Genomic DNA, 20,731 nt, shown 5'->3' with positions numbered 1-20,731 from the left:
GAAAAAAGATTGAATACTGCTTTGTGTTAATAACAGATACATTCATGGTTTTAGGAAGAAGACATTTTGGATCTTCTGGAGCAATGTGAACTGGATGATGAAAAACTCATGGGAAAATCCAGCAGGCAACGAGGACCCAAGGTGTTTGATTGATGCCAAATATATTTGTACCAAAGATACTAAGACTAGGCAAACTGGTGGTTGGACCTGTGGCACATGCACATTTTTCCTTTACAGGCCATAGAGCTTAAGGTGAAAAGATAAAGAAGTCTCTGTGGTTCCTAGCTTTTCAGCAGACCCTGGCCCCTCAACCATAGGATTCCGGGGACTGTTTCAGTCAGAATGGCGTCTTTTTGGCATTACTGTTCCATTCACTGTACTTGAGCTTTAATGCCAGGGGCCAAGGCAGCTGGAAAAGCACAGGGTTCTGTCCTATCCTTTACATTTATTGGGATTTTGAAGGTAGCTGTGTGGCCCATTCTGGGAAGGGACTAAAGCTAAGTATTATAAGGAGGAAGTTTTAGGGAGGGGTCTTTGCAAAAATGTTATCCCTCAGAGCCCCTTGCCTAGGTTTTTGAGGGCATGGGAAAAAGGATGATTTGAACCCAAGAAATGACCTTCTGTCCAACTGCAGGTTTAATTGGCTGGAACGTGGAATTCTTCACTTCCTTTCCTAAGTAGCTTTGAAGTGGTGGTGTGCTCTTGTGATAATTGCTATGCTTTGCCCCAGAGGTTGCAAGCAAAGGACGTTTATTCATGTGCTCTGGGAGTGTGTTGGGGGGGGTGGGAACTTTAATCAGAGTAGCTCTGAGAGATTTTAAAGCATCTGGAGCGTCTTTTCTATCAGTGACCGTGCGCTTAAAAATGGTGGCAGGGGCACATTTTCTAAAGCTTGTTGAACAAGCTTTAGATAAAGCACCCCTGCTGCCATTTTTAAGTATGGGGATGCTATTACACGAGACACTGGAGTCTGCTAGAGCGCAGAAATTATCACACTCCAGCTGGCTGGATTAATTGAATATCTGTTCTGATGTTCTGTAATTACAGTGTGTTGGAGTAGCCTTGTTACTCATGAGCAGGTGCCATAGTGGGTGACATGATCACTGATCTGTCTCAACTAGGTATTTTAAGCCTTAACTGATTTGTCTGTTTAAAGAACTTTGAATGAAAGGCCTTTTGGAAGTTCAAGGTATTAATTATGATGATGTATGTTTGGCTTGTTAAACTGATAAAAGCATCGTTCAACATTCAACATCGTTCTTTCATATCCAGAAACAGATTTTAAGTGAAATCTGTATTAGGTTTAACGTAGTTCACTCCAAACCTTTGCATTAAATTTACTACACTTTTCCACCAGGCACCAAAGATAAATTACTGTATTCTCAAATCTAAACTATTTATTTGCCTACATGTGGCAGTACTTTTAGATCAGCATCTGTTGAGAAAAAGGTTTGGTTGTTTAACTCTTCTGGACTTATGTCTAAAGGAATATAAAACTTGTACAGCATTTTGTCTGTTCCCCAGAACATTTTGTGCACATGTGGGAAAGCCTGCTTTTCCTTACAAAATATCATGCTGACTATAGCCCTGACTATAGCACTGAGACTATATACAGGTACATAAGTCCATATTGGTAGGTGAATCTTTTTTCAAGGTTAGGAACTAAAAAGCACCCTTGCGAAACACACTGACATGAATATTATTTCTGTAGGTAGCTCATTATTTTTATTTTAAATAGCATTTTTTCCAGTTAGGCTAGAAGTACATCTCTGCTCTACTCCACTTTCAATCCAGCCTTCTTGAGCATGGGTGACCAGACCAGTACACAGTATTCCAAATGAGGTCCTGCTAGGATTGTAAATGATATTAATACGTTCCTATTACTGTTGGCCCCCATTACCACTATTATGGGATCATAAGATGAGTTTGAGTCACCAGTCAGCTGTAGCATTGAAAAAGGCAAGTGGAACTCAAAAGTATATCAGGAGAGACCTCTTCTGTTGTTTCCAGCAGATTCCAGCTTATAGCAGGAATTCTTGTTCTCAGTCTCTAACCACATGGCCGTGGACTATAAACTATTACATTTCATCCTGTTCCTATTAGTCTAGTCCACAAAGTCACACAATTTTTTCCATCAGCTTCTGTAATGACAGTGCTTCCTACATTCTGAATCATTAGCAAATTTCATTAAGAGACTCCTATATTTTGTACCAAGTTTTGTTTAAGAAAATATTAAATAAGATCAGTGGTAGGATTATTCTGTGTAGAACCCACACATTACTTCCATGTAGCCTGAAAGTTTCTTTTTCAAGTACATCCTGTTTATGGCTCTCCCCTCGGCTAGTTCATTGCCCACCCTGCAATTCTTATATTAATCCCCATCTTTTTCAGATTAACTAGTAATTTCTCACATGACACTGTATCTGACCTTTTTGGTACATACAGAAGCTGTCAAAACTGATTTAGAAAATCTCTTAGACTGTTAACCTTACTATCTTAAGGGTTCAACTTCCAAAATGCCATCTTAGAACAACAGCAAAAAATATTGCTTATACCCATTAGAGGATTATTTGGTGTTCCCGTTACAGTCAACACTGCTCCCTATAATACACTTTCTCAAGCACAGAACTACAGTCAATGAAGTTATTTCTTCACTAGGCAGTGGGACTTAAAAACATTTAGTAACCCTATCATAGGATAAATGGCCCTTTAAGTTTTAAAGCATTGTCTTTCCATCCCTACCAATAAAGTACGACAAAGGAAGATTTCTTTAGAGTATGCAGTGTAGCAGCTACAGGACCTGATGAAGCAAAGTAAGGCCAAAACTCAAGAGACAGCCCTTCCCACCCTTTTCAGAAAACCCCTGCTACATTAGGGGTTTCCTTTAGATAAGCATGATGGATGTTCTGGATCTTGCATAGGAGATTTCTTAACTATCAGATATAAAATGTACTTTATACATAAAAACGTTTATCATTCTTTAATGCCTTTTAGGAGCTCAAGAGAGAAAGTAGGTATTTTCAAATGCAGTACTATATAGCAGTTTGTTTTGGAGTTAGCCAAAACAAATTGCTATACAGTATTACATTTGAAAATGTTCTGGGACTGTAGTAGTGTTATTTAACACCTCTAGAGGGCAGCTCACACTTACATGTTGGAAGCTTTATTTCCTTATGTTTATTACATTCCACCTGTTCTATGTGCAGAACATTCACATACAGATTTTCAAAAAAATACAAAACACGAGGATATTTTAGAGGAAATAAGTCATTACTAGCATTTTTCATTCATGTGTAATATAACCAAATGACTTTTAAATGATAAAATTTAGATGTACCATTTGGGGAAAAAAATTATAATGATCATAACCGCTAAACAATTGAACAGATTGTCAGGAGAAGTTGTGAAAAAGCATTTACTGCAGGTATTAAAGGCTAGAACTATTCCTTTATCATAGCTGGTTTAAGAATGCTGAAATCACTCCTGTGAAGCAGAGAAATGAGTTAGATGACTGGTAAGAGGTCATTCTAAATTCAAATGAGTCTATTGTTTGTCATCTGTGCCTTTTCTGTTTCTTGCAAATGCTTTTTATGTTTTTGACTTATTTTTAAGTTAGCTTTTAGATTTTTTTTTTTAATCTGGTGAATAGACATACTTTCAGAGCAAAGCATTAACTTTTGAAAAAGTGCCTAAGTGATAGGGCACCTAAATTGGTCCTTGTGGTGAGGAGGTGTTGATGTCAGAACAAATCCCAGGATTCTACACAATGGCAGCAACTCTCTAGTATCTTAGATAATAGTATGGGTTGTAAGAAAAGGATGCTGTTTCTGAAAGGTAGTGATCATAAATCTTTCTCTTTCTTTCCTTGGTTGCTCAGCAAAATGTGCCTATTTATTTGTAAAGTATGTAATGCATCAGTAGTATCTAAGAGATGTTATACTGTTGCCCATCACCATAGTATCTGAGCACAGTGCTGCACAATATGGTAAAATAATGTGGCAATTTAAATTCACACTGCAACATTCTTCAGCCAACTCTGACCTTCCCCAAGGAAGGGGTTGACATGGCTACTCTGTTAATTTTTGCATTCTGTGCTTCATTTGTTATCCAACATAGCAAGAAGAAGATGATGTGGCCATAAATGTAGGGTCTGGCTTAGAGGTAGGAATCACTGGAGAACAGAAATATAGAATCCGGTATCTGGTGAACTGAAAAAATGGTTAGTTATCAGAAAAGGAGACTCAGGACTTCTTGAGACAACTGATATAACAGAGGGAATTGTTAGCATTCATGCTCTTGCTTTTTGTGTGCTTTACGGTTAATGGGGAAAGGTAGATTCTCAAGCTGCACTTACTGTTCCTGCAACAATTTCTCTGGGTTCTGTTCTTTGTTTCTTATTGTCCAGTACTTTATGATGACACAAGATTAATTGCCTAACTGTACAAGATCCCATGTGTTGAGGTGTAATAGCAGAGCAGTTAAGTGTTTTGCTGTGCCTCCAGAGCTGCAAGTTCAAGACCTCTGGCCTTATGTTGAAGACTGCCCCCTAAACAAGACAGCTGTAAAAGAGTACCTAGTCTTTTAGGCTGGGGGGGGGAGTGTCAAAGGTGGATGGATATGAAGCTCCCCACCATTACACTTCTGTGTGTAATTTGGCAATAGAAACTGGCATGCCTTAACCACATTAGCCTGATGGGCCATTTGGCTCAGATGAGCATTTGGCTTTTGTCCTGACATGATACTGTGTATTTAAGAAACCTACATAGTAGGGCACCCTCTATTTGCTTCTGCTTTCTCTACCATTCATGCTTGCTTTTTCTTTAATAGAGCTGCACCGATGCATCAGTCTGATACTGGATCGGCACTGATATAAAGAAATTGGTCATATCGGAAATCGGCTGGATGTGGCTGATAATTTGGCTGATAAATGCCTGTGTGTGCATGCAGCTGCAGTGCAGCACGTAGGCAACAAGGAGCACAGCTCGACAGCTTGGAGAGCTGCAGGCAGCTTGTAAGTCTGATGTGGTGGCAGGGAAGGAGCGCGGGGGGCAGATCAAGGCTACCGCAGTGCGGGAGGAGTGAGGCTGGGAGGTGCTGGGGCAAGCGCTGCCCACAGCTGGGGCAGGGAAGGCGCAGGATGGAGATGGAGCAGAGTCCGGGGGGAGCAGTGTGGGGGCAGCTCCCACCACTGCACGCTGCTCATCTGGGAGCTGCTCATCTGGTGCTCACCTGGCGGTTCCTGCCACTGCTCCCTCTGCTCATTCAGGAGGGCATGGTGGAGGCAGTTGCCCCTGGATCTGCACGGGGCAGGGTGAGCTGGGCCTAGGGATGTGCATGGCTCTTCCTGGCCCGGCCTACTCTCCCCTGCCCTGTGCAGGTCCGGGGGCACCCCCCCCCCCCCCCCCCACTCATGCCTTCGTGGATGAGCGGCAGGCGCTGCGGCAGGAGCTGCCAGGGGAGCGCTGTACCAGTGACTCCCAGATGAGCAGTGCGCAGTGGAGGGAGCTGCACCCCACCTGCATCCCCTGGATGAGCTGCAGCTCCGTCCCACGCCGGTCCCCCCTCCTCTCCCCCGGCTGTGGGCAGTGCTTGCCCCAGCCTCCTCAGGGGGCCTTGATTTGCCCCCCCACGCCCCTTCCCTCCCCCCCACTTCCCTTCTAGCACACCAGACTTACCAGCTACATGCAGCTCTTCAAGCTGCCAGGCTGGTATCAGAAATCGGATTGATATTGACTGATATGCCTCCTTAAAAATCGCCTATCGGTATCAGCTCCCAAAATCTCTATCGGTGCACCCCTAACTCTTTAAAAAATGTATTGGCAAAAGTTATCTGCTGTACTTGTTTTCTGTATATTACTGTATTTAATAAGTTATAGAAGTTATAGCTTCCCTGCATGAAAAGATGTAGGGATTAAAAATCAATTAAAAGATGGAATTTCAACATTTTGAACCACTGAGAAGGTACTGATGTTTGTTCTGTCCATTAAAGATTCCTTCAAAATGTGCTGTAGTATTTTGTGAAAATTTGTAAATATTAGCTGTTATAAGTGTACTTCTGTTGTCAATGAAGGCTCATTAAGGTCCAAATTTAATAATATATGTAAGCACATGACTTAAGGTTAAGCACGTGCTTCAAGTGTACTTCAGTGGGGCTTAAGCATATGCTTATAGGCTTTCCTGGTTAGTGACTTAGGTATGACGATGATCCTTTCAGACTATGAAAGAACTTAATGTATATTTTCTTTTTCACTGTAGCCCCTATGTTCTATGCCAGAAAGTGCACAAACCATAAAAAAACACAAGAATTATAGCAGTGAAAGTAGCTGCGACAGCAGTAGCAACATGTCGGAATGGGAAGAAGAAACTGAAAAGGAATATCACAATGAGAAAAAAGAAAAGAAAGTGACCTATGATCTTGAAGAAAATAAGTATAAACCCTTAGAACGATCTGGTAAGTGAATTGATTGCAATTTTGTTTAAATCCAGTATGCACAAATAATTATACAAGATATTCCTATATGTGGAACTTAGCAGGATCAAAAATAATAGGCCAGAAAATAGACATGCAGTATCTTGACACAGGACCACCTGATTTCACCAGCAGGTTTGTTTTATTCTTATTTTTTAAAACCCAGATCAAGTTAAATAGGAATTAATAATTAAAAACACCGCTGCATTTTTTTGCCAGAATACTAAATAAAATGATACACATGGGCTATATTCAGAAGTGATGTCCATGCTCCTGTTTACAGTAATTCTAGCAGAGTTGGCAGTCAAGTTGTTACTTCTTTTTTAAGCTATTAAGCATGCATTTTGTGGGAAATTAAAGAGGTAACAATCCAAACTAACTCTTGTCTCACAAAGCCCAGAAGGTAAGATTTTTCCAGGTGGGGCTGCTGTCCAGATATAAATAAGATTTTATTTTGATAGTCCAGTAGCTTTGAGAGTATAATGTTAAAGAGCTAACCTGGTATGTACAATATGCTGTTTTGTATTTTATAGTAGATTGTCAAAATAGTATTGCATTGAGGTTCTGTAGCTAAACATTTATGGTACTACTGCCAAAAAAATATTTTTTGTAACAGCATATTTTATTCACCGAGGACTGCAGAAGACATCAGTTGAGTGAATTAGCGCAATGCCCCTGTGCAAGGATGATGAGCCTTCGGAATGGGAGCTTGGGTCTGTAGCTATAGGACCCATGAACAAAATCTCCCCCCATCTTTTCCTGTGTAAGGGAAACTCAGCAACCATAGATTCTGTCATTCTGAGGCCTCAGAAGTATGTACCCTTTGACAACACTAGTGTACAGATGAGAGGATTTGAACTCTTTTGATAAAGACTGATTTAGGGAATGAAATGGACACTTGCATAAAATATTTATTAGGGAACCTAATCTTACTGCCCAACCGAAACAAACTCTGCTCAGAAGACAAAAGAAAAGGTGGTAAAGGGATAGTAAGTAATTGCCTCCTACATTGTGTTTGTTTGCAGGTAGGATACACTGGAAGCCTTCCAATAAAAATATGAAAAGTCTATCATATTCAGCCTCCACATCCTCCAGAGGTCCTATGAGGCGCTCAGTAAGCTGTCCCCGTTCAATCTCAATTGTAACTATGCAGTCGCAAACTGAGCAACGTCCCTATTCAGCCAAACCAGCAATACACATGCAGCGTCCATCTTCTGGGAACAGGTCCCATTCTTTAAATCGGAGCTCCTCTTCAGTCCAAATGGTTCATCCAGCTAGCCTGGCCACTATGCACTCTTCAGGGGTAAGTTAACAAAAGTATCACACAACCAATTTCAAAACATGTTCTGCTTATCTTTAAAAATGCTCTAGAGTGTAGCATGGGATAGTAATGCTTCATTAAGATTTTGCAATTTTTTAAAGGAACATTTTTCTTGACGTTACTTTGATACAAGTTTTCTTACTAGGTTACAAGTCCTTTCAGGGTCAGAAGCCCTAAGGTGCTGTCATCATCTGAATTTTGACAGATTCTTGGGGAGCATTAGACCTTTCTTCCCATTAAAGAGAGCTTTTGCTGAGCTCCTTTTGTGTTACCAGCACATAGGGTGGACTAAAATCTCTGCAAACTATACATCTCTCAGGAGGGGATTTGTGAGCTAGGGCTCTTATGCCTGAGAAGCCTAAACAACAAACTGACTTCCTGCACAGCTTCTCAAAAGCAGAAGTTGTATTCCCCACTCTGGGCTGGTTTATCGGAGTTCTTGGGGAATTTGTCATTTCCAAAAACTCTAGGTATTTTTCTACCAGCAGGGTTTCTACATTCGTGTAGCATGAACACTAACATAAATTCCTAGGGTAGACGTAGTAAACCAAAGGTTAAGGAAGGCTTGTATTAAGACCTGGGCGAGGGCTATCCAACTATCAACTAAGATAGGGGATTAAGTTAATTGGGGTTAAATTGCAGCCCTCAGGCTGTCACCCGGCCACCACTCTGTCCCCCACCCCTCCTTTGCTCCAGCTGCAATAGCAGACACTCTCCAGGTTCCGCCTCCCTCCTCTGGCTGCTGCTTCCTGCCCTTGCCTCAGGGGGTGGGGCAGTATGGTGCAGTGCGAGGAGCTGAGGATGAGTTCAGGCTGCATGTTGTGGATAGCAGGGGAGGGGGCTGCATGGTGCAGCTTGGGGGAGTGTATGTGTACTTGCCTGGTGTGAGTCATGTAGATTGCAGTCTTTAGGGCATGTGGCCCCTGAGGGTTTAGAAGTTGGACAGCTTTGACCTCCCTGCAAAGTGCACTATGATTGAACATTGGGAGAGCTGTCTTGCTGTAAAAGCCTAGTGGAGACAAGGCACAAATAATTTTTAACTAGCTATATTACCACATGGGGTGGGGGAGAAGGCTGCCTTCAAACTAGCTGCATCAGTCTTAGAAGATACTATAAGACACTATAGTCAATGTTTTTACATCCAGATAGCTCTTGCTTTTTTTTTTTTTTTTAAGGTGAAAACAATACCTGCCTTTATTTTGAAACCCATCTGTATGGTAAATAAGCTCTAGGACTCAAATGGTCTAATTAAAAGGAACATTTTTTTTAACACCAAAGGGCAGACCAGATAAAAGGATTTTTCAAAAATATCTTTTGTCACACAGGGCAAGAACATGTGGATACATAGAGTTGTGTGGGTATTTGCATTATAGTAACAGACATATTTCTAGAGCACGCTTTCTACCTTCTCCAACTGTCATGTCGTGTCATGGGCAGCCAAATTGAGGACCACTCGGGGAACATGGTGTCCACCTGGAGGGGAGTGGAATCCAGGTATGGGCTGAGTCAGGAAGCCAGCAGGTCAGACTGAGAAACTGAGTCAAGAAACTGGTTTTGGGCATTCAGGAGATTAAGCCAGGAGTCAAATTAGAAAGATGAAGAGTCAAATGGAAACCTTAGTCTGGGGGCAAGCCAGGTTGTTAGCTAAGGGTGCCTATACATGATCAGTGAGGCTGCTCCTATACACTGTAATTACAGTGCGTTGGAGCAGACTCAATTAACAGCAAAAATAGCGTGCGGCAGGTCTTTTGAGCTTTAGAAAAGGTGCTCCTGCTGCCATTTTCAAGCGCAGGGACGCTGATACACAAGATGCTCCAGGTGCTTTAATTAGAGTGGCTCTTGGAGACACTCTAATTAAAGCTCTTCCCCCTCCCCCTCCAGATCACATGTATTAACGTTGTAAGGGATTAGTCAGAGAGCCAGGAGAAATACGAGGCAAGGATGAACCAGCCTGGCTAAGGTTTAAGCCCTGTTGCCTGGTTGTTTCCATTTCAGTCATATGATTTTATAGGAAGGTGTAAAGCAGCGGTCCTGAACTGGGGATGCATGTACCCCCAGGGGGTACATGAAGCCTCATCATGGGGTATGAGAGAGATATTTCATACATTTGTCTAACACAGGTCGAAGGGCCTAAAAAATTAATTTTCCATAGGAAGGGGGTACGTGAAGTCTCACTCTGAGACCAAGGGATACGTCGACTAAAAAAGGTTCAGAACCTCTGGTGTAAAGGATCAGCCAATCCTGCCTGGCCACCTGTGTACTGCCTAGATGCTCAGGCAGGGAGGTAGAAGATTGGGATTTGTGACTGATGGGTAGGTGGAGGCCCTGGGTTTGAGGTTGTGGCCTGACATTAACCAGCCTGTTTGTGATCATCCTCTGGGCTGGGCAGAGGATGGAGCCTGGCAGGGCAGCCATGGGGGCTTCTCCCGCAGCTCCCCCTGCTTGGGAAGAGGCAGGCACAGCTGAAGGAGCCGCGGGAGAACCTGCAGCCACCCAGCTGTGCTTCCCTCTCCCCAGCTGATTCGAATCTCTCCGAATCTTTTCTGAATTGACTTGGAGGCTTCAGATTCGATTTGGACCTTTTAATGGGTCTCCTGATTCAATTTGGATTGGGATATTTGGCCACCAAATCAATTTGAATCCCCTCCGAATCGAATCAGTGACTGAAGCTTTGCACAGCCCTAAATGCCTCTCCCTCTACAGGTGAGGGGAATATTTGAGAAATCAGTTTGGGATAGTAATTAGTTTGCTTCTGGTATTTACTTTCTAACATAAGTTTTAAAGATCATTGTGTGTTTTGCCGCTGAATGAAAAATGGTTCTTTAAAAATTTTTATTTCTAAAAATAAGCTACTTCCCCACCTTCCCCTTAATTGTTTTGCATCTTTAAATTCAGGCTACAGGACTACCAAGGTACTAAAAGTATGTTTTCACCATGAAGAATTGAGTGCGTTTCATATCATATTAGCAACCTCAGGTTAAAAAAGTACCTTTTTTATCATCAAGACATATACTCTGAGAGTTTAATGAGACCGGCCTAATATGGATTTCTCTCTTCACGTTAATTCGACTCTATATCAAATACAAATTACTGAAAGATTAAAACTAGTCTCTCACAATATGGCATTAAAATGGGCTGCTCACTTAAATGAACATTATTAAGAAATCATACTCACTTTTTCATTGGGAATGCTTCTCCCAGTGGGAGAGATCTTGAATTGCAGAACAACCATGTTTCTATGGCAGAACAGGGGTCACATTCCTTAAAATAATGTCAGCAAAATGATTTACAGAGTAGCAGTGATAGAGATTACTGATAACTCTGAACTAAGTACTATTCACAATATTGCATTAATGTTTTTACAACGAAGAATAATATTTTGCATATAGCTGATAGAATGAAAAACTAAAACCAATTATCTATAATTTTTAGTATGTTCAAGAGCAGTCATTTGTACATGATAAAGTACCCGTTTATCAATTTTTTGAATAATGAGAAAAAGAATATTTTAGTGACTGATATTGCCATTTATTAGACTGATAAAAACCAAATGCATTAAAAATATGAAAACTCAATATAAAAAAATTCTACTCTGGAAAGCTACAAAGACAAATTACAAATATGGATAAACAAGAGCTGACAGTGTCGACAAAGTATTTGCTGCCTCGTTATTTCAGAGCCACATCATTATATATTACATAGCAAAATGTTTTGTTAAGGTTGAAGATATCTATCACTTACTGTAAGTCAGAAAAAAACTTTAAGACAATAAGGGTCGTTGTTGCAAAATATATAGGTATTATAAGACTGGAAATTCCAAATTAAAGTTTCACCTTTGTCAGAGATAAAATGAAGGCCCATACCAAGCCTCCAAATGTGCAGATGTCTGTAACTGAATTTGAAATGTGTCAGGCAGCCTAAGTTTGTCCCTGAATCATCCTCTTGAGAATAAGTAGAACATCAAAGACAGTCTTATTTGTTGCATATGTTTCTGGGGTCAACAAGGTAGTTTGGAAGCAAGGAACCTAAATAGCTTCAAGTTAGACCTTGATAAGGTGTAATAGGATAGGTTGGAGTGATTTGAAACTAGCAATTGTAGTTTGTGATACAAAGTTCATGGGATTCAGTTTGTTGATGTCCCCAAAGGGGGGCTGTAAAGAGACGTAGGTTCTGGAGAAGCATTACATTGCTAACAGGAGAAATGTCACTCTGCCATGAGCTTACAGGTGTTCATAGAGTCATAGAAGTCGGGTCGGAAGGGACCTTGTAGATCTTCAAGTCCGACCCCCTGCCTGGGCAGGAGGAAAACTGGGCTGAAATGACCCCAGCCAGGTAGGCATGAAGCCTCTTCTTAAAGACCCCCAGGGTAGGAGCCAGCACCACTTCCCTTGGAAGTTGGTTCCAGATCCTAGCCGCCCTAACTGTGAAGTAGTTTTTACGGATGTCTAATCTAAACCTTCTCTCCAACAACTTGTGGCCATTATTCCTTGTTATCCCGGGGGGGCGCTAGGGGAAACAAGGTCTCCCCCAAACCCTTCTGGTCCCCCTAGTGAGTTTATAGATGGATCATGTGGATCCATGAGAAAGTTCTTCCACATCCAACCAGGAATATCTAATTTCTGCAAGAGGTTCTTACACTTTTTTCAAATGCCTGTATAGTTCCTGGTTGTATGCTAGGCTGTGGCACAGTTCTCTGGCATCCCAGCATGCTTTGCTTCATCTCCTCCCCATGGTTCCAAGGAGCCCTTTTATGACTCATGCCCAGCTCCACTGCTCCAGTCAATTACAGGGATAACTGCACCCCAGAGATTCATAGATGTTAGGGTCGGAAGGGACCTCAATAGGTCATCGAGTCCGACCCCCTGCATAGGCAGGAAAGAGTGCTGGGTCTAGATGACCCCAGCTAGATGCTTATCTAACCTCCTCTTGAAGACCCCCAGGGTAGGGGAGAGCACCACCTCCCTTGGGAGCCCGTTCCAGACCTTGGCCACTCGAACTATGAAGAAGTTCTTCCTAATGTCCAATCTAAATCTGCTCTCTGCTAGCTTGTGGCCATTATTTCTTGTAACCCCCGGGGGCGCCTTGGTGAATAAATACTCACCAATTCCCTTCTGTGCCCCTGTGATGAACTTATACGCAGCCACAAGGTTGCCTCTCAACCTTCTCTTGCGGAGGCTGAAAAGGTCCAGTTTCTCTAGTCTCTCCTCGTAGGGCTTGGTCTGCAGGTCCTTAACCATACGAGTGGCCCTTCTCTGGACCCTCTCCAGGTTATCCGCATCCCTCTTGAAGTGCGGCGCCCAGAATTGCACGCAGTACTCTAACTGCGGTCTGACCAGTGCCTGATAGAGGGGAAGTATTACCTCCTTGGACCTATTCGTCATGCATCTGCTGATGCACGATAAAGTGCCATTGGCTTTTCTGATGGCTTCGTCACACTGCCGACTCATGTTCATCTTAGAGTCCACTAGGACTCCAAGATCCCTTTCCACTTCCATGCCACCCAGCAGGTCATTCCCTAGGCTGTAGGTGTGCCGGACATTTTTCCTCCCTAGGTGTAGCACTTTGCATTTCTCCTTGTAGAACTGCATTCTGTTGTTTTCTGACCACTTGTCCAACCTGTCCAGGTCTGCCTGCAGCTGTTCCCTGCCCTCCGGCGTGTCCACTTCTCCCCATAGCTTTGTGTCATCTGCAAACTTGGACAGAATACATTTCACTCCCTCGTCCAAGTCGCTGCTGAAGACATTAAAGAGTATCGGTCCAAGGACTGAGCCCTGCGGGACCCCACTGCCCACGCCCTTCCAGGTCGAAACCGACCCATCCACCACGACTCTCTGGGTGCGACCCTCTAGCCAATTCGCCACTCACCGGACTGTGTAGTCATCCAAGTCACAGCCTCTTAACTTGTTCACCAGTATGGGGTGGGATACCGTATCGAAGGCCTTCCTGAAGTCTAAGTATACGACATCCACCCCTCCTCCTGTGTCCAGGCGTTTCGTAACATGGTCATAAAAAGAGACTAGATTGGTCAGGTATGATCTGCCTTCCACGAACCTGTGCTGGTTTCCCCTCAGCATAATTTGTCCTGCCGGGCTCTCGCAAATGTGAACCTTGATAATTTTTTCAAAGACTTTGCCAAGGATGGAGGTGAGACTGACTGGCCTATAGTTGCCCGGGTCCTCCTTCCTCCCCTTCTTGAACATGGGGACCACATTGGCCCTTTTCCAGTCCTCCGGGACTTGGCCCGTGTGCCACGAGCGTTCAAATATTCCCGCCAGTGGCTCTGCAATGATGTCGTCCAGTGCCTTCAGCACCCTCGGATGGAGATCATCCGGGCCTGCCGACTTAAAGGCATCCAGTTCTTCCAAGTGACTCTGCACCATCTCAGGGGCTACACATGGAAGTCTGGCACCTTGCTGCTGCCTCTCTACAATCCTAGTGAGAGACTTGTCGTGTCCCTCGCTTAGGAACACTGAGGCAAAGAGCTCGTTGAGGAGTTCAGCCTTGTCCCCCCTGTCCGTCACCAATTGTTTCTGCCCATTTAGCAGGGGTCCTATTCCTCCCTGGGCCTTCCTTTTACTCCCTATATATCTAAAAAACAATTTCTTGTTGTCTTTTACTTGGGATGCCATCCTCAGCTCCATGGTAGCTTTGGCCCGTCTAACTTCCTCCCTACAAGCACGAGCAGAGGAGGTATATTCGTCTTTGGTGATCTCACCCTGTTTCCACTTCTTATGTGCTCCCCTTTTGGCCCTTAGGCTGCCCTGGATTTCTCTGGTCAGCCAGGGAAGCCTCCTGGCCCCTTTCCCTCTTTTACCTCGCACGGGGATTGTCTCGCTTTGTGCCCAAAGGATCGTTTCCTTAAGGCACAGCCACCCTTCTTGGGCACCCATCACTTCAAAACTGCTACTCTGCAGTGCGTCCTTGACTAATCGCCTGAGTTCATTGAAATCAGCCTTCCTAAAGTCTAGCACTTTCACCCTACTAGTTACCTTACCCACTCGACGTCTTATGCTGAATTCTGTTATTAGGTGATCACTGTCCCCCAGATGGCTACCGATCTGTAGGTCCCCTACCATGTCATCCCCTGTTGCCAATACCAGATCCAGTATGGCATTCCCCCTAGTGGGACCGTGTACCTCCTGTGTCAGGTGGAGGTCCTGTATAAAGGTTAGAAACCTGTGTGAGCTAGGTGCTAGGGTCGGAAGGGACCTCAATAGATCATCGAGTCAGACCCCCTGCATAGGCAGGAAAGAGTGCTGGGTTCAGATGACCCGAGCTAGATGCTTATCTAACCTCCTCTTAAAGACCCCCAGGGTAGGGGAGAGCACCACCTCTCTTGGGAGCCCATTCCAGACCTTGGCCACTCGAACTGTGAAGTTGTTCTTCCTAATGTCTAGTCTAAATCTGCTCTCTGCTAGCTTGTGGCCATTATTTCTTGTAACCCCCGGGGGTGCCTTGGTGAATAAAACCTCACCAATTCCCTTCTGTGCCCCCGTGATGAACTTATAGGCAGCCACAAGGTCGCCTCTCAACCTTCTCTTGACCTTCTCGCAACCCCCTTAAGATCCTGATGATCAGACAAAGAAGATCCCAGGCATACTTTGCCTAGTTGGTAAGGATGGAAGCGGAACAGCAAACTTTTCCTGAAGAGCTGAAGGGGCAGGAAGGTTTCAGGACCTTGCTGCAGCTGGGGTGTGCTGGAGCTGGACAACAGATCAATGTCCCAGAAACTGTCAATGAAACCAGGTTCTGGACACAAGAGGAACAGAGCAAGAGAGAGAGCTCCAGTGACACTACAATCAAGCCACAGGACGATGTCCATCAACACCATGGATGGCCCTAGGTATGGTCCCTGTCTTCCCACCACCCTCAACCCTGGAAAAGCACTGTAAAGTTGCTGACCTGGACACCCTTTTTTGCATGTCTGTGCTGAGGTTACTCCATGCCCCTTCCTTGATGGCAGCCTGTGCCAGGAAGCCATCTCTCTGGCTCCATTCCTCTTGGTTCCAGTGTTGAGGGGAGTGTGCCCAATCCCTAGGCCACTGCACATTCTAGTAAACCTCCACATGCTGCTGTGGGCACATAGCAGTACCATGGGGACAGAGGAGCACCTGTAGGCATGCCCATCGGATGGAGGCCATATTGCTCCTACACAGGCACTGCTTGGTCATAATGCTAACCACTCCCATCTTCCAGGCACACTGTGCCAGGCTTTGACTCTGGTCCAGGAGAGTGGGCTGGGATGGTTCTGGCAGGTGGCTTGTGGCCTTCTGTGCCCAAGTGTCAGGTGGTGGCAACAGAACAGAGTGGCACCCAATCCTGACCCTTCCCCCACCCCTCCCTACTCCGTATTTCCTGCTGCATCTCCTCTATTTCTCCTGTCCATGTAGGGGCTGACTTTCAGGTATCCATGCAGCCATATCTCCCCATTGCATTCCCAAAAGACTGCTCCAGAACATGGTGTGCTGATGGGGGGCACGATTAAGCTGTGTTCTTGGAGACAAAGAACACTGTGATAATTGCTGTGTGTTCACTTGGTGCTTCCTTGCAATTTTCCAAGACAATTTAGAGGCACCAACCTTGGGTAGCTGGGGACATCTGCATGATGTCCTCTGTGCTTGCCCCCTGTACAATCTCCCCTGGTTTTCCCTAACCCTGCATTGTGTAGTCTCCCCTGTGCTTATGTCTCTGTACCTCCTCCCATCTCCAGTGGTCTCCCCCAGGTAGGGGCAGCTGCAGCTGTAGCCACAGCCTGCCCTGACTCGCACTCAAGTCTAAGATGAGGTTTCTTTTACTCCATGCTGAATTGTAGATACAATACTTCAGAGCAGCTGCAGGTTGTCTGAAAGGGCCATAAAGAAATTTTAGCCTTTTGATCTATAACTTGGCTTCTGATTTTCTTGTCTTATTTTTTTTCTGTGGGGAGGGAGAATTTAGGCAGGAACTTCCAGTGGTACTAAGAGACATCCTTAGAGTCTGGCTGTTGTGTCTTGCTCAAATACTTAGTGTTAAACCAACTGTTAGAGCTGGAGTCAGCAAGTCAGGTTGGTTGGGATTAAAATTTTTATTTTTTAATTTTTATTTATTTATTTATTTTTGTAATATAAACCATGGTCTACTTCCTCAGATTTTCTGGGAATCCTCTGCCTTTACTGGGGCTTAAGGCATTGTTCTCAGTCAATATAGTTTCTGCGGCCTTTGATTGTCTGTATTAAAAGATCCTGAGCTTGTCATGCAGCTTTGGGAGATTTTTTTTTATGGCTTACAGCATAGAGGAAAGACTGCAGTGGACATTCTTATAGGCTAGGGACAGACATTCAAAAAGCCTGAGCCAGAATTGATTCTTTGCAGGTTAGCCTAAGCTGTGCAGCCTAAACTGATAAATAACTGGACAGACATTCTCTGTTAAATCAGGAAATGCAGGCACGTGCCTGCAGTGGCTCAAGGCAGAAGCCGGGGGGCTCTAGAGCATGTCTGCCAGTCACTGTCAAAGGGGAGAGTAGAGAGATGCCCTCCAAGGCTCTCACCCCTCCCTGCTGGAGCGGAGGGGGCATGGCCAGACACCAGTTGGGGCTAGCAGGCCGCACAGGATGCCAGCCACCTGTGGGGGGTGGGGGTGGAAGCTGCTGCCAGACTAAGGAGTGGGGATGGGAAAAAAGTCGTTTCTTTGAAGCAAGCATGTATTGAACACGGCAATTTGCAAACCATACAATGGGGAACTACCAAAAACCTTTGCCTAAGCTAAGATAATGCCCAGTAAAACACAGCATACACAGCTTAGTCTAATTTAAAATGTAAAGCAGAAAGACAAGAGAAAGCCTTGCATAAGTCTTACTAATCCTGAGGGCAGAGTGTCTCCTTACAGCCAGACATTCAGAAAGGCTTTGTTTAGGTTTTACAGGTTCTGCTTTATAATGTAAATGTAGCTTTCTGCATTCTTTGGTCTACAACTTCCAGCCAGAAGATGTCTGCAACTTCCCTTAACTCCATCTCCGGCACATATGTGTGATGATTGTCAGGTTTTTGCCAAGACTTCTCACCTATCAGTCTGGTTCTGCATGTCTTAGCTCTGGGCTCACAGGTGCAGCTTGCCTCTCTCTTCTGCTCTAAGATCACTGTAGAATTAATCCCCTCCCTGGCTGCAGGCAGTCTGGACAGAGGGAGGAATTAATTCCATCTCTGCCTGGCTGCAGGAAAACTCTGGAGGTGCGGCTGGGGCTGGCAAACCCCAGCTGCGGTCCACAGGGTTTGTCAGCAGAGGGGAGATGGGATGGAGGGAGGAATTTGCCTCAGGGGCCATGGCAGGCCAGAGTCTGGCCATGCCCCACCCCTACTCCAGCTAGGGAGCAGAGCGAAGGGGCCAGCCCAGCTGTTGAGCGGAGAGCCCTGCCCAGCCCACAGAGCATGCCGGGATGCTGGGGATCTTTGATTTAACTTGATCCAGCAAGGGATCTGGGACAGACATTGCATAAACCAGTTTGAGCCAAATCCATTAATTCTGATACTACATTCAACCAGGTTTATCTCAAACCGGTTTCAATCATTTTCAAACTGGTTTACGTGCACTGACTGTCTGTTCTATTATAGGTTTAAGGAGTTTCTGATCACTTACACCACTTTATGTGTAAAGTCTGTCCCTAGCCGTAGAACCCTTTGGATTCATTTTATGATCTATTCTGTGGTTATCTGAAATTACAGGGGACTGGACTTGATGGCTCACATGTCCACATCTAAGTGTACATTTCTATGAATTTTTGGCCCATTTAAAGTCGATTGCAGAATTTCCATTGACTTCAGTAGGGGCAAAATTTCACCTTTAATTATAATGAATAGATGGCAATAGAAACGTGGCACAATTTCACATGATTGACTGCTTGTACTTAGCTGTCAAGTTTAGGAATGGAAAGCAGAGGATGTCACAGTGAAGAACAGAGGTACAGTGCCAGAGTTTTGGTGGCTAGCAATGAATCCTTTCTGTGCAAGAAATAACACCAGTAAAATTTAAAATTTAAAATCTGTTGTTCAGTATGTGCACATCATAAAGACCAGATACATTTTTTGCTCATTATCTCTCTGAAACATCTTTGCCTTATGGTTTCCTTTTCAGTTTTGGACACATTTCTTCTTATAACATGTTAGTGTAAATATAGTCATCTTCTATATATTATGCACATATAATGTATACAATCCTTTTTTAAAAGGATTAATTTTCCTCTCTTTGGGAATAGATATTTTAAATTAGAAAATATTTTTAAAATAGAGATCTGATAAAATTACACAAATGAAATCACTGACTCTTTATAAATACTGTTTCATATCAACTTTCAGAGTGAGTCTTTACTACAAGAGAAAACAAAAGAGCAAGAAGAGGCACTGACAAGAGAGACTCTGTTAATTTTCAATGACATGAGACTAAAGTTCCTTGGAAAAACAGAAGAAGAGGCAGAATTAATCATAGAAAATGTAAGTATCTACCACTAAGGTAGAAGCATGGCAGACTCAGCCCACTTCTTTTTTTAAACCCTTAGAAATGTAGCAAAATACAAAGTATTTTTCAAGGAGCCTTACAACTCATGGAATTCAGGATAACTCAAAGGATTCCAGAGGATTCAGACTCCTGCATACTACTTGACCTTAAAAAGAAATCATTCTTAAGTCTGTATAAAATATGTGGCAAACATAATCAGGAAGGTTGGGTGACTTCAATTTTTCATTGCAGAGGTTTGTACTATTAACATTCAAACTTTAAAGTAAGCAAAGAATAAGGTTACAAATCGTTAACAGTCTATGCATCATAGACTAGTGTTAGTACAGATTGTGACATGGATAATTTCCCCCTGAGTAGGCATGCTAAAGAACTAAGAATAGTGTGCAGTAGGGCAAACTGAAATACCACTTGCATACTTCTTGGCTTCTTGAGTTCTCCAATGTACTTGTAACCAGTATGATTCTGAGGCTTTAGTACTTGATTTGAAAGAGATGAATGTGAAAGGAGATTTAAAAAAGAGTGAAAAACCATACTTGATATGCATGTACAGAGGAAACTAAAATTCAAATGCACAGTGTTGCAAAGAAACAAAGGCAAACACATATGGAAAATGCCTAAGAACCTTTTAAAAAAATCCCGTCAGTTTAAGAAACTAAAAAGCAAGCAGAGAAAATGTTCTGTTCTTTGGATTTGGCTGGGGCATAAAGGGACACAGTAATTTTAACTTGTGTCAAGTTTAATAAGTGTATCCCTTATTCAGTGAGAGGTATGATTTCAGGTGTAGTGAACTGCTTCTTTTGGTTTATGAAGGGGAAGTTTGCAGAGCTCTACCAAACTCAGGATGCTCAGGATGCTCTTCAGTTAGAAAGGTCCTCTGCCTTTTGGGCCATGCAGATCCCAAAAGGGCATTGATACTAAATCCATAAAAATTTAGCATATGTGCAAGAGAGGATTAGCCTGATTTATGAGCAAAAGCCCATGAAGACTTGCATTTCAGGGACATGTAGAACAGGAATAAAAAAGTTCTCTTGTTCCTTTGCTCTCTTGTTCCTCACTCTCTGCCACTACCAAAACCAAGTACTTCATAGACTTGACTTAATTCCTTTGTGTGGTTCGGAAGTAAAGACAGAAGACAAATCTTGTATCAGTTTTTTGGGCATCTGAAGAACTAAATCCCCAGAGTGGGGCTCTCTTGTTTCTTATCACTTAAGGAAAGCACCAAGCCTCTTACCCAGTTACAGCTGTAGAAGAAATTTAACTTTATACGTAGACTGGGGAGCTCCTTTTTCTCCAATTGGTATTGGTGGGTGCACATCTTTAGCCTGCAAGAATTCTTTTCTTTCCCTGCATAAACTGTGGAGTGAGACTGTAAGCCTAAAAGGTTTTTTAAGCCACATGGCTCTTATCATTGACTGCGTGTACTTCCATCAACAAGGGAGAACTCACCTTCTAA

General features: G+C 43.5%; 1 protein-coding gene across 3 annotated transcripts in view; it reads left to right on the top strand.

Moving 5' to 3' along the window:
• The window catches only part of TTLL7 (tubulin tyrosine ligase like 7), a 138,118-nt gene that overhangs the window by 84,236 nt on the left and 33,151 nt on the right, over positions 1–20,731 (top strand). For all 3 annotated transcript variants that reach the window (XM_006259042.3, XM_019489183.2, XM_059727994.1), the window contains 4 exons: positions 55–141; positions 6,256–6,451; positions 7,495–7,772; positions 19,119–19,253. In XM_006259042.3, the coding sequence (XP_006259104.1) occupies positions 55–141; positions 6,256–6,451; positions 7,495–7,772; positions 19,119–19,253 (696 nt within the window). The remainder of the gene's footprint in view (positions 1–54; positions 142–6,255; positions 6,452–7,494; positions 7,773–19,118; positions 19,254–20,731) is intronic.

The sequence above is a fragment of the Alligator mississippiensis genome, chromosome 5 (genome assembly GCF_030867095.1).
Source record: "Alligator mississippiensis isolate rAllMis1 chromosome 5, rAllMis1, whole genome shotgun sequence".
Lineage (NCBI taxonomy): Eukaryota > Metazoa > Chordata > Crocodylia > Alligatoridae > Alligator > Alligator mississippiensis.
The sequence above is the reverse complement of the archived record's forward strand: the minus strand, read 5'-3'. Positions and strand labels throughout refer to the sequence as shown.